Source organism: Barbus barbus (assembly GCF_936440315.1).
Source record: "Barbus barbus genome assembly, chromosome: 20".
NCBI lineage: Eukaryota > Metazoa > Chordata > Actinopteri > Cypriniformes > Cyprinidae > Barbus > Barbus barbus.
The window spans coordinates 14,546,684-14,560,360 of record NC_136748.1 but is presented as its reverse complement, the minus strand read 5'-3'; the positions used below and the strand labels follow the sequence as shown (position 1 = coordinate 14,560,360).

The 13,677-nt window shown below is 34.2% G+C and overlaps 1 protein-coding gene across 1 annotated transcript in view; it reads right to left on the bottom strand.

Annotated features, from left to right (window-relative positions):
* LOC306886337 (tyrosine-protein kinase receptor-like) overlaps nucleotides 1-10,135 on the bottom strand; it is a gene marked incomplete at its 3' end in the record, with an annotated part of 64,102 nt that extends 53,967 nt beyond the window's left edge. Inside the window, exon 1 of the mRNA XM_079443377.1 lies at nucleotides 9,877-10,135. Coding sequence (XP_079299503.1) covers nucleotides 9,877-9,931 — 55 coding nt within the window. The 5' untranslated portion in view covers nucleotides 9,932-10,135. The remainder of the gene's footprint in view (nucleotides 1-9,876) is intronic.
* Between the last annotated feature and the right edge of the window lie 3,542 nt (nucleotides 10,136-13,677).

The window sequence follows — 13,677 nt, the reverse complement described above, 5'->3', positions numbered from 1 at the left end:
AGCCCCCATTCATAAAAAGGAAATCAGGCTTTTGGCATTTGCAAAAAATTTACTCACATAATTGAATTTTTCTTGTAATTGATCAGCATGATCTATCATGGGATTTGGCTGTGCTTGGACTAAAATCAATTAGAAGAATAAAAAAATAGCGGGAGTAAACACACATGAGAGCAGTTGTGTCCCTTGGCTTTGGAGAGAGTCTGTTTTCATTCAGTCTTTTGTCCTGTTGCCAGATCACTGCAGAAAAGACTCTCTACAATATATTTTTATTTATTTATGACATGACATACGGCCAAGTATGGTGACCCATACTCGGAATTCGTGCTCTGCATTTAACCCACCCATCCAAAGTGCACACACACAGCAGTGAACACACACATTTATGCTGCAGCACCCGGGGAGCAATTGGGGGTTCGGTGCCTTGCTCAAGGGCACCTCAGTTGTGGTATCCCTGCCAGCCCGAGACTCGAACCTGCAACCTTTGGATTACGAGTCTGACTCTCTAACCATTAGGCCACGACTTCCCTATATATGAGGGAAGATCCATCAAAGTTAAATGTTTCAAGCCTTTATTCTGACTGAATCTATTGTTTGTTATTGCTAGGAGCATATAGATACTAGTACAGTACGTTATTAACATGATAGCAAGAAAGAAATTGATCACTGTACGTTCAAAAAAAGGGTTTGATCGCCATATGCAAGACTGACAAATGTCACAATTGACCTATCGGTAAGCCCCACCCATCGCTCAGGGTGGTTACTGTCGCTCACTCGGACAAACAAACGGAGTTGCTAACTGTCTTACAATGACAGCTGTCAGAGTGAAAACCTTGTCCCAAAATGTTTTTGATCAATTTTGGACACATAAGGACCATCATTCAAGTGGGGCTTAAATATGCCATAAAGGGATATATAATTTTTTTAAATAAATGTGTAAAAATACAGATCACAATGCATATGGGAGAAGCCTCATGTTAAGGTCGTCACGATCACAATGACAACATCCCGGATCAACACTGCTCATGCACCGCAGTGTAATATTAAATTAATTTACATTTAACCACTTAAATATGGAGAGGCACTGAAATGTAGACCTTCGTTTATGTGTTTTTGACCTACACTGTACATGATGTAAGAACAGTTGCCTATTTAGGTTTGTACCTTAGAATTGACTCACTAACTTTAATCTTAGCTATAGTTTTAGCCAGAGATACATTGCTGAAGCACAAGATGACATAACGTTCTACTTAAGCAGATTAAAATTGTAACTTAATGAGAGTATGACAACCAAAAAATGAATGTTTTCGTCTTCATTGGGATTGGGGTTGAATGCTTAGGGACATTTTGCTCTGTTTTAGTTGGGTTTAGGAAATGGAATAAAAAAAATTATATTGCCCATCCTCTCATGATACCTGGAATCAGTGTTTCAAGTACTCCATGCACATTGTTTTTCCATTTTTGTAGCATAAACACCATCAAATCGATGAAAGCTTCGGATCGTCCAATGTTTCTCTATGGCGCTGAAACCTAAAGATGCCCGAGTTCTGGTCCTAGTGCAACTGATACTCAACTGCCATTGGCTCATCTGCGTTGAGGAGAGGGGCCAATTGTGACTTCACTTGCAAAAAGAGGAAATGAATACTTTCATTCAGCAAGGATGCATTAAGCTGATCAAAAGTGAAAGTAACGACATTTATAATATAAAAAAAAAAAAATCTGTTTCAAACAAATGCTGTTCATTTAAACTTTCTATTCATCAAAGAATCCTGAAACAAATTCATCATGTTTACACTAAAAATATTAAGCAGCATAATTATTTTCATTATTGATAATAATAAGGAATGTGTTACATGTTGGGTTTTTTTGTGACTGTTCCATGTCGGGTTTTCTGTTTTCCCCTGTGTCCTAGTTCAGTTTGATTAGTCATTGTGTACACCTGTCCTTCCCAATTATCTGCCCCTTTATAAGTTCCTGTGTTTGTTAGTCTCATGGTCGGTTATGGTTTCTATTATTGATGTGTGTGCACTCCCCTGTTTGTATCTGCTCCAAGAATCCTGATTAAAAGGAAGTATTATTGTATATCCTCATCGTGCGCTCCTTGCTCCGCACAGCGTCCGTAACAGAATGTTTCTTGATCACCAAATCAGCATGTTAGAATAATTTCTGAAGGATTGTTTGACACTGAAGACTGGAGTAATGATGCTGAAAATTCAGCTTTGCCATCAAATTAATAAATTACATTTTAAAACTGTTAAATATATATTAAAATAGAAAAGTTATTTTAAATTTTAATAATATTTCACAATATTATCATTTTTATTGTAGTTTTGATCAAATTCATGTAGACTTTGTGACCACAAGTGACTATTTTTGAAAACATTAAGTCTTAACAACCTCAAACTTTTGAATATTTGTGTATATTATAACAACCTATATTTGTGTATCAGGTCTACATCTGGCATAAATAACTGAATATTGTTTATTTTTTAATTATTTATATTTATACTTATGTATTGGGATCAGTAAGATTGTTTATGTTTTTTAAAGAAGTTTCTTATGCTCATCAAGGCTGCATTTATTTGATCAAAAATACAGGGGGAAAAAAACGTTATATTGAGAAATATTATTGCAATTTTAAATAACAGTTTTCTATTTTAACATACTTTAAAATATAATTTATATTTTTTGGAACTTGTGACATTTTTTCAGGACACTAAAAATAAATCAGCATATTAAAAAGATTTCTGAAGGATCGTGTCTGTGACAACGAAGACCGGATGAAGACTAGAGTAATGGTTGATAAATTCATCAGCCATTTGCATCACAGAAATACAAAAAAACATTATTTAAAATTGTATATGTATATATATATATATATATATATATATATATATATATATATATATATATATATATATATATATATATATATACACATATAAAATTGTAAATATTCTGTAGGCTGTTATGCATATGGACTATATTTTCTAATTGATATTTTTAGAAAACATTTATATAATTAAAAATCTACTCTGAACGATTTAATTTATTTGCCATTTTTATGTTTTATTAAAGTTTATATGTTGTGACATTTTATTTGTTGTTGTGTTTGTGTTACCTCCAACCTTTCCTGATTCTTTTCACAACTCTATAAAAAAGGTTCCTGTTAATTACTTCTGGGACCCTTATCAGATTTAATGCCATTGAGAGAACATCACTTGACACAGAATGTTCTTTATAATCATTCAATCATTAACTAGACCATATCTGAGCTGCTGATAACAATCTACACTGCCAGATGTCAAAAACATCAAGTGATTCATGGACTAATCGTATAAGGTTGCCAAGTGTGAGTCATGCAAACCAAAGGGATTTACTGTTCTTTCTGATGTGAAGGATGTATTCAACACATCTTCACTGAACAGGAGTGATGCAACAACAACATTTCAGATTCAATTGGTGCTCTTATGAAGCCACGGGTCTCTAAAACCACCTTAATATTGACTCACTAAATGTCAAACCAAATGTCAACAACATGACAAAGTCAAAACAGTCTCCTGACAGCATCTAAAGGGAGTTGTCTACATACACAAGCCCATCTGGACTGCTGCTCCATGGGAATCAAAGTGTTTCATTATTATGTAGTAGGTGTGATAGACATTCAGAGGGAACAATAATTACAGGCTAATAGTGTGTGGCTGGCCCTCTTGAGACTGTATAGATGGATCTTGTGTGAATCTTCAAGTACTTCAAGTATCTGCCACTTTCTATGGTACACTTTGGTGACCCGCTATCTTTTTAGAGGCACAAACCCCATGTTGTTGTACAGTGAGAACTATTTAGACCATTTAAACCACAGTTTAAATCATTATGCAAGACAAAATAACAATAAGATGGAAAGAAGGTAGTTGTAAACAAATCAAATTACTTTTAACCTCCTTTAAGATGGGGATTTTGGCCTTTGTGCAACCTACTGCATGATTTTCTCCCATGACAAAAGTAAATAAATAAATGAATAAATAAATAAAAATGTGACTTTTGTGCAATATTGTTACTGCGTGATTTTCTCCCCTTACAAAAAAAAGTAACATACATTAAAAATATATAATAATAAGGGTGTAAATATTCTCAATTCCATTTTTTTTACCATTAGTGCTGACTGAATTTGCTAACCTGTAAATCAAAATTAATCAAAAAAAGATTTTTTTTTGTGTGTGTGTATTAATTTAGAGAAAATAAATATGAATAAAAGTCCCAAAAAAGCTACAAACTAAGTGGGCTTAATTTAGGTATAATTTGCATCCCCATTCTACCATTTCTTCAGACTGTTTTTCTCTATGAAATTTAATGTTGAATTTTTTTTTTGCTTTTTTAATGCTGTGACTAAAAATGGATAAAAAATATATTGGTAACACATTCTATGAAGCCTGTATTTATAATACATTATAAGGGTATTCCAAAGGCATTATAATGAATGCATAATGCATTATAAAAAAAACGTATAATATTTTATATCATTTAATAAATAATCATAGCAACAATTATAATACATATATATATATATATATATATATATATATATATGATTATTTATAACACACAATGAACACCATATTAAATCTACTTTTACATTTATAATGGACTATATATCTTGACATTGTTTATTTAAGATCTGCAGAGTATCTTACTACATCTTGTAAGTGGTTAGGTGTGGAGTGTTATTTGAGTGCTCCCCGTGAGGCTAATATTAATTTTGATGTGAGCTAGTAAATCATTTCAACTGAAAAAAAAATGCAAATGTAAGGTTACATTTTATTTTGATGGTCTCCTTAGTCTATTGACTGTAAGCAACTTTGCCCCTACATATCAGCTAACTCTCATTAGATTATTAGTAGGCTTAGGTTAAGGTTAGGGTAGGTAGAATGTTGACATACTTGCCAAGTTACTTATAGTCAGTTTGTCTGTTGGGGAACCATCAAAATAAAGTGTTAGCATATATTTAGCAGACAATGACTGCTAGTTGACATGTAGTTGCAGAGTTACTTATCAACAGCTGTCTAAAGGGTACCATCAAAATAATCAAACTGATATTACAATAAAAATAGTTCAAAGCAAATGTGTCATATTACACATTCATCTGATCTGACATCTGATCTTATGGCTGTTTGAGAAAAAAAATATTATTGTTATTATTATTATTATTATATTATTATTATTACTATACTTATAAGTGGTCTTTGATTGCTTTAAGTAAAGTAGCATAAGAAAGATGGCAAGATATGAGACTTATAATACATTATAACTATGAGAAATATGATCCATTGTAAGTTAAGTGGATGCAAAATGTTCACTGTGTGTTATAAATCACCATACTCTTAAAAGCTATAACCACAAATAAGTAAATATTATAAAACATTAAAACTGTTCTTATGAATATTCATAAGATGATATAACATATTATAAGGTTTTTTATAATGCATTATGCATTCATTATAATGCCTTAAGAATACCCTTATAATGTATTATAAATATGGGCTTCATAGAAAGTGTTACCAATATATTTTATAAGCTGTTATTTTAAAAACAAATAGAAAATAAAACATAAAAATATATGTAATGTGCATTTATATTTCATAAAAATTAGTGCAACCTCCAGAGGTTTTTCTAAAGGCCCTCTTCAGATTGTTTGAAGGTTATGCAAAAAAGAAAAAAAAAACATTTTATGAGTTTCAGACCTCTATTTGTATTATTTGGCTCTATTTTTGGTTATCTATCCATATGGTCAAAAGATGAACAGTCAATCAACACAATTTGGGCATGAGCCAGAGATGATAATGATCTCTGACAACTTAAAAAAAACTGTGACTGTGAACCGTTTATGTTGGCTATGAGCACAAATACTCTGCTTGCAAGTGACGCTGCAGTGATGCACATTACAACACACATATTGCGCCTCTTTAATGTTTGATGCTAAAAGCAAACACTTTGATCTGTGTTTAGAGATTCAGACCTGTAATTACTGGACGATTATGCAGCTACCTTGGCACAGGAAGTCCATTTCACCAGACACACAGTCATGCTGAGCACCACTTATACGTGCAAGCACCCACTTTACTTCCATAACTAAAACCATCTTTAAGTCAAAGTCGACATATTGTCATTTCCGCAATTCATGGTGTGGGAATAATAAAATGCAGTTTCCTCAGAAACCATGGTGCTGGCATTTAACACAGCATACATTCAACAAAACAATGCTGATGCTTTTCACAAATTATATTACTGTCACAATGATGTCACCTAAGGCTATATCGTCACTGTTACTATGGTTTCGTGTGTCAGCGGTGTCTCATGTCAAATTGCAAACAATAAAAAGTAATGAAATTGCTCATTCAAAATGTGAGAAACTGATATGACAAACATGACAAGGCTGAGCTGTTTTCTCCATCATCGCAAAGTCAAGGAGATCTCACTCAGGAAACTAAAAAATAAATACATAAAACATCTCAGCTGAGCTTCCTAAACATCAATGAGATTAAATGGAAAACAAATGGAGATTTTCGTCAACGTATATCCTGATTCTCAGATTTTTGGAGAAAAAAAAATACTGGAGCAGAGATAAAAGTAAAGATTTTTTGTGAGACTTAAGCTATCTCACAAAAATACCTGCTATAATCACTGAAGCTGTGTACACTGAAAAATGAATCACTTCATATCAGATATTTATAGTTTAGGATGAGCGAATTAGCGAGAGTGCACTGAAACACTGAAACAAATCTGATTGGCCATTGCATTCATAAGCTTAACAGAAACATGTGCAAAAATATGTAAAAAGAAATTTGATCAGATCTAAATTTAATGCTGCAATCAAAAGTTTTCATATATTTTAAAATGGACATGAAATAGAAGTTGTGATCGTTTTTTCTTCCCTATTGTGACATATATCTGAGGGAAATTGCTTCTTGAACAAGACAAAACATAGGTCAGGATTTAATTTGGTTCATTGAGAATTGATTGGAGCGTCGGATCAGTGTCATTTGCTATTGCTGAATCTTGTGTGAGTGACAGGCGGCTGGAGGGGAGGGAAGGGCAGTTATTTTGATTATAGATTATGAGGCCACATGTATTAAAAACAAATAATGATGTGCAAAGATAAATTTATAATAAACACTGCAATATTTCATAAAAAAAGAAAAATAATTTCAATCAGCTGCATCCACTTACCTAGGCGGCCACCTCTCTAGATGATCTCCCATTTAGTTCAAATGATCTTCTAATAATAGTCAGTTACAATTTACCCTTATGAATACACTTTTATAACATATTGTATACCTTAATTAAAGTGCTGGTAAGAATACAAATGTAGTAAACCTCAGGTGCGACCTTGCCATTTAGGTCAATACGTAATCAGAAATGGGGGGGGGGGGGGGGGGGGGGTTCAACATTCTGCTAGTCTCCGCTTGAGACGGCCTAATGCATATTTCATGTTGCTTGATCTGGCAAGCTGTAATGTGATTGGCTAGCTCTATTCTAGCTTTGGCTTTTAACAATCCTGTCTCCATTTATTTATGCCTTTCAAATAATCAGTACTTTTGGTTGGATGGAAATTGTGGTTATAATCTTTCCACATATTTTTGGGATGTTTTTTATACAGTCACAGACTAACACTGCTGCACTATTGAGTGATTTTTTTCCCCCTAATATTTCACTTTTACATTATTATTTAATGTGAAATATTTCACATAAATCCACTGCAAAATGGGTAAAACAAAGGAAACTCTGGTTTTTCATGATACATGTCTTTTGGGTGGTTCTTTGCTATCACAATTATAATCTATCTTCTGATTCAGTGTGGTTAGAAAATATGCCAACAGAAGAAATTTAAAATAAATGGCAATGTATATGAACAAGACTGGATTATAACTCTTATTTATGTTCTAAAGCAATGACATTCACAATCCCTAGATGGTTAAAAACCCTCAAAGCTGACTGTAAGCTGACAGGGCAGACTCATAATACATGATATCAGAGAGCTGCTTTCTCTCGTTAATGTTCATCAAAAAAGCCAAAAAGTTTAGTAATATTACATACTGTAGTTGTTAGTATTCTAGTTCATTCCTGAGTGAGACAGAAGTTATTTCATTTGATTTAAATAGATGAAAACTGAAAAAAGAATAGCGAAACCACTAGAGAAAAAGAAAGGGAATATAAAAGGCTAGAGGCGGTATTCACCTACATACTTGTACGTGCCTTGAGTTACTTGAAAGCGGGTTTCAGTTTTTCCTCAGACTGACTTCTGCGCATTCAATTTTGCTAAAAGCTCAGCTCAACAAAGGAGGGCAAAATTACATCTAACTGATTGTCTGTGTGTGCCAAAAATATTAATAAACAAACAAACAAATGCATAAATAAATATGTTAGACAGATAATGTATGTACTGAATACTAAATGGCCAAAATGCTGAACACTGCAGAGAAATGACGTACTGTCCAACATGAACCAAAACTGCTCATGTGGACCACTCTTTCCAGATTGCTAATTAAGTGAAGTCTGTTTGTTATTACATAAAAAAATGACCATATAAAAGCAACACACACATTATATAAATCATACATACTCTTGCCATACTCCTGCCTAATGGACAACAAACACAAATTGATAATCTGTGATGCTGATGAGGTAATTTTGTCTAAACAGGACAGATGAGGTACTAATGAGAAGGATTAGATTAAATATCACATCTCGTAGACCCAAACCAACAGACACATTAGCATATGCAAAGCCCTCTTAAATTAGAGTAATTTTTGTGAATTATGTCCTTCAAAGTATTGGCTGAATAAATGGATATAATAAAAACACAATGACATATGTTTAGACAGGAGTTGATTATATAATACGGTAGATTTATAACTGATATGTTGAATGGGATCTCTATTTTTTTTTTGTAAGTTAAATGTAAGGTCGGGAAAGATGCCACATGAGTTCAATATTAAATTGATTCATTACCATATTTGTTGGCCAAAATGAATTGTTTAATTTTTGAATTTTGCTGTAATGGCTGTTAAATGACCGGTTAACATAGCCCATAAAAGTAAAACAGCCAAAATCAATTATTAAGCATACTGAAATAACCGTTTATTCTTTTCTTAAGCATGCAGAAACTGGCTTGTGGCAATAAACACCCTTAAACATATTTAGTGGGATAAACAGTGTGACATCTAGCCCCGGTTTCTATGTTTCTAAATTTTTGTGACCTAAATCTACACATGAAATGCATTCTAAACATCTGTTCTTATTTCAGACTGAATGTTCAAATGGCCTCCTATAAGTCATGAATTAAAAACAAATAACAAACAATAGTAAGAAACATTTTTGGAAAGCAAACAGATTTGTGTCCTTAATATTAAGCTCCTTTTAATTTGTACTACAGAGAGTTTATCTTTAAGTCAACAAAAGTTGCCAAGAAGAGCCGAGTCTCCCCAAGCCTGCTCAAGCCTGAGGACAGTTAGTTATTCCTCATATACTCTAACTCTTAGGGTAGCTACTTTATTTAATTAGTATGACACCACAGGCATATTCTGCGACGTCAAAAGGTTTAATGCCTCGGAATAAAACTTAATTTCAAAGTGCTGTAGAAATCTGCGCTTTTAGCATCTCGTGCAGTCCTTTAAAATCATTATGCGAAAACCCGCTTACATGTGTTTGCCAATTGACCCTAATCGAAGAGAAATGAGCAGTTTCACGATTCTGTTTCTCATGACATCAAGATGAATTCATTTGTAACCATAAAAGTCTGAATACATTTCTATCAACGTTTCGTTTGAACATGTTTAACATCGCCAGAAACCAGTAAGTCAGAATTGGTTGTAAAACACTTACCTGTGAAGATGAAAAAAGCACGTTTTAAAAAAGTTTGCCGAGTAAAATAATCCATGGCTCCTTAAGGAAGGATCCTGGAGATAAAGTATCGTTAGCCTAATCTCTGTCCACTTTTATTCCTGGCCCGGGAAAAAAGCTCAATAACAAATAAAGCGTCTTTTAGTTACTATCCAATTCTGTCTTTCGTCTCCTGCTTCTCGCGCCTCAGAGCTGCTGTGATTCATTATGATGCTGATGCTGCAGCGCCTCTCTCTCTCTCTCTCTCTCTCTCTGCTTCTGTTCCTAATAAACTGACGCTCGGTCCTAATGCCGGTTAGTCACGGTACGTCAGTCTCATACCCTCCATTGGGTTAAAGGTGCACTCAGTCATTTTTTTGCAAATTACACATTTGTTTTACAAGTCAGGCTTTCCATATAAAGAAATTAACAGGGCTTTATGGGGCAAAAAAAATGATTAATACGTGTACATTCACATGAGATGACAGTACATAGGCCACTGGTCTTCTAGAAAAAGCCTATTCGTTTTACTTGGAGCAGGTCACCCTCTCATGAAGCCTGCCTTATTGACGTCACATGACCGGTTGTGTCAGTATTATGCAAGCATTAATCGGATTGTACTTTCCTAAAAGAGACAAACAAAAAAGAAAAGAAAAAAGAAAGAAAAGAAAATATGTGTTTAGAGCATCACAGCAAGTTGCCAAATTGGGGGTTATTGTGTTACTCTGTCATGTGATGAACCATGTGTTTGACATGAGTTTCTAATAGTTTAGATTCGCCTGTCAACTCTCTAGAATAATGATGGGACGTTTGGCATTTAACCTTTCAGGAAATAGGTCACTTCCTGCCCTAGACGTTCTGCACATAGTTGACTTATCAAAGACATAAAGGCATTGACTATTATCTCTCAACCAAAACTATTTATTTTTTTGTCCAAGTTCTTGTGTTTTTCCATATTTCTGTGAGGAACACGCAAGTAAAAATATGAGATAATGCAATGCACTAAAATATGTTCATTATGTCCTCAGCTCTGTGACAAAGCAAATATAAATTACTTGATTTATACCACTGAGAAAATGAACATAAAAGCATGTAAATAAATAATGTAGTTAAATGATACATTAGTGTCCTGCAGTGTCATTCCCAAACTGTTCCATTAGATTTATTACTGTTACCATATAGTAAGAGAACGTACGGTTAAAAGGTTTTTACTGTAGCATTTTTAGTCTCTTACAATTCAAATAATAATTATTTACAGTGTACTAATGACATTAGCACAGCATCATTTCATAAATGAATTAAACTCTTAAATTAATCGTAAAACAAAGGTTTAAGTCTCCCACTCAAATTGTCCTTTACAATACACAGAGAGGATTGAAAATGTAATGTCTGTCAGCAGTCCAGCCCATGTCTACTGAGGTCTGTTTTAACGTTTGATTGCTAATTAAAACTGCATGATTTGTCAGACAATGGATAATTCAGTGGCGGATACATGTGTGAATTTTATTGCATTATGCTTTGTAAAACCTCAGCTATTCTTAGAAATCTTATTCACTTATCACTGGCCTCTGCCCTTTGGTGGAAAAATAAAGAGAATTATATAATTCCAAGAGAGGAAATAGATTAAAGACAGCCAACCCAAAATAATAACATAGGTCAAAGAGAATATGGCGCTAGCAAAGCTAATACCATGGGTTAAATTCCCAGACTTTAAAAGTTGTATACAATTCATATACTGTATGCAATATATGTTTGGATAAAAGCACCTGTATGCATAATGGTAATATAAATATCATTAGATAATTGTGCAAAAACACCTCAGTGGACTGTTTTCATGTTGCTGATAAACAAAATTGACACCAAGTTTGACCAAGCATTCAAATGGAATTTGAACATACTGATTAAAGAAAAAATATATAAATGATATATTCAGTATTCAGCGAATAAGCAGAACGTTAAAGCACAGTGCTTCAGATATGTCAGATATGTTCAGTAGTGTGCTTCAGATATGTCTGTTGTGCGCAGTATAATATATGCTGAAAGCACTCAATCACTTGACCCTCTCCAAGCCATTTAGCCGCTTATTTACTGCTCAAGGAGAGATTTTGCAAAGGAGGAAGAAAAAAAAACCTTTCAGGCTTGTCTTTAATTTAAATCAATGTTCGGCTGCTGCAAAAGCATTTCTTAGAAATTGCAAATCAGTTATGCTGTATTTTACATATTTTGACCACAGTAAACCCAACAAGTAAAGACTCATCTTGAGAATAAATTATGTGGTGGGCAGGTACGCTTTCCTTTCAGTTTTCTGCGTTGTTTTTTTACAGTATGCCACTGAATTTTTCCAAATTCAGAGGACAATCAAAGCAGTACACATGCATTCATATTTTATATCCTTATTTTAACTCTGTGCCCTAAAGGGTTTGGCAGGGAGAATTTTATGTGATTCAGTTTCTTTGTAATAAGGCTGAATCATCCCTCTCAGGTCAGTTATTAAATTTTATCCTTTCCCAATAATTGTAAAGCCAGCCTTGGGCTGCCAAATCACAAGAAAAACGCTTCATGAACATCAGTCAACTCAACCGAGAGGCCTGAAATGCTTTCATGTCCATGCCATAGTTCTGGAGAGAAAAGAAAAAAATATAAAAAAAAAAATAATAATTCTCACTTGAGAAAACAACTTAATGACCGGAATATAATTATTTCATTTATTTAGATGAGGACGAAGTGCATGCACTGACATGTGTCTGCTAATATTTTTTATTGCAATCGGTGGAGTCAGCGGTTTGCTGATGGAGGCGAATAACAAGTTCAATGAACAGATATAGTAGTACGATGAGGGTGATAATGGAATATCCTTTGCTTTCACAGGTACTAGTGGATAGGGGTGACAGAGCACACACACACACACACACACCTCACAATCCTGGACAGGGGAGACACACTCATGGAGATCCTTGGAGACACCGACGATGGCGTAGAGCTGTGAAGAACACGCTGGAGATGAGACAGGGGGTAAAGTAGGAGATCACGGTAAGTAGGAGATCACGGTAAGTAGGAGATCACGGTAAGTTGGAGATCACGGTAAGTAGGCGTCGCAGCATCAGTCCACTTCAAAAGGAAACGAGATCAGACAATGAGCTGGTGTGAGGTGTGTGCTTTTATGTGCAGGCTGATGAGGGAGCTGATGAAGTGCAGGTGTGTGCAATTAATACTCAAGTGAAGGAGTGTGTTGATTGGGAGGTGATTGAGCCTAGCTGATCTGTGACAAGCAACTTGTTAACAACATTTGTGAAGCACACAACAGTTTCAATTATTCCATTCCAAACACGTGTGTGTGATGTATGACTGTCTGTCATTTATGTTTTAGAACAAAATGCAAATGTTTCTTCAAGTAATCTTAACCACAGACCTTATTCATCATTTCTGTCTTATACAAACTGAGCAGCTTCATTGTAGATCAGTCAGACACTCCTGTCACAGGTTTGCACATTGTCTTTGTCAGTTCAGCTCTTTATGTATAATTTAAAGTTGATCTCATGGGTAGCTTCAGGTGTGTGTTAACATCTCCTTCATTGACCTTATGCACATGCTTATTCAGCACTTTATAAAGTCAGGTTTCATTCAGCACCTTACAAACTTCACCATAAAATGTAGTCAGCACATTTTAGGCTCATGCATATACTGTAATATTTTATTTCTTATTTTAAGTTCAGTTTACATGTAGAGATTCCTTGCTTGGCAAATAATTTTTTTGTTGTACAACATTATTGACAGACAGTCATACCTCACACACACACACACACA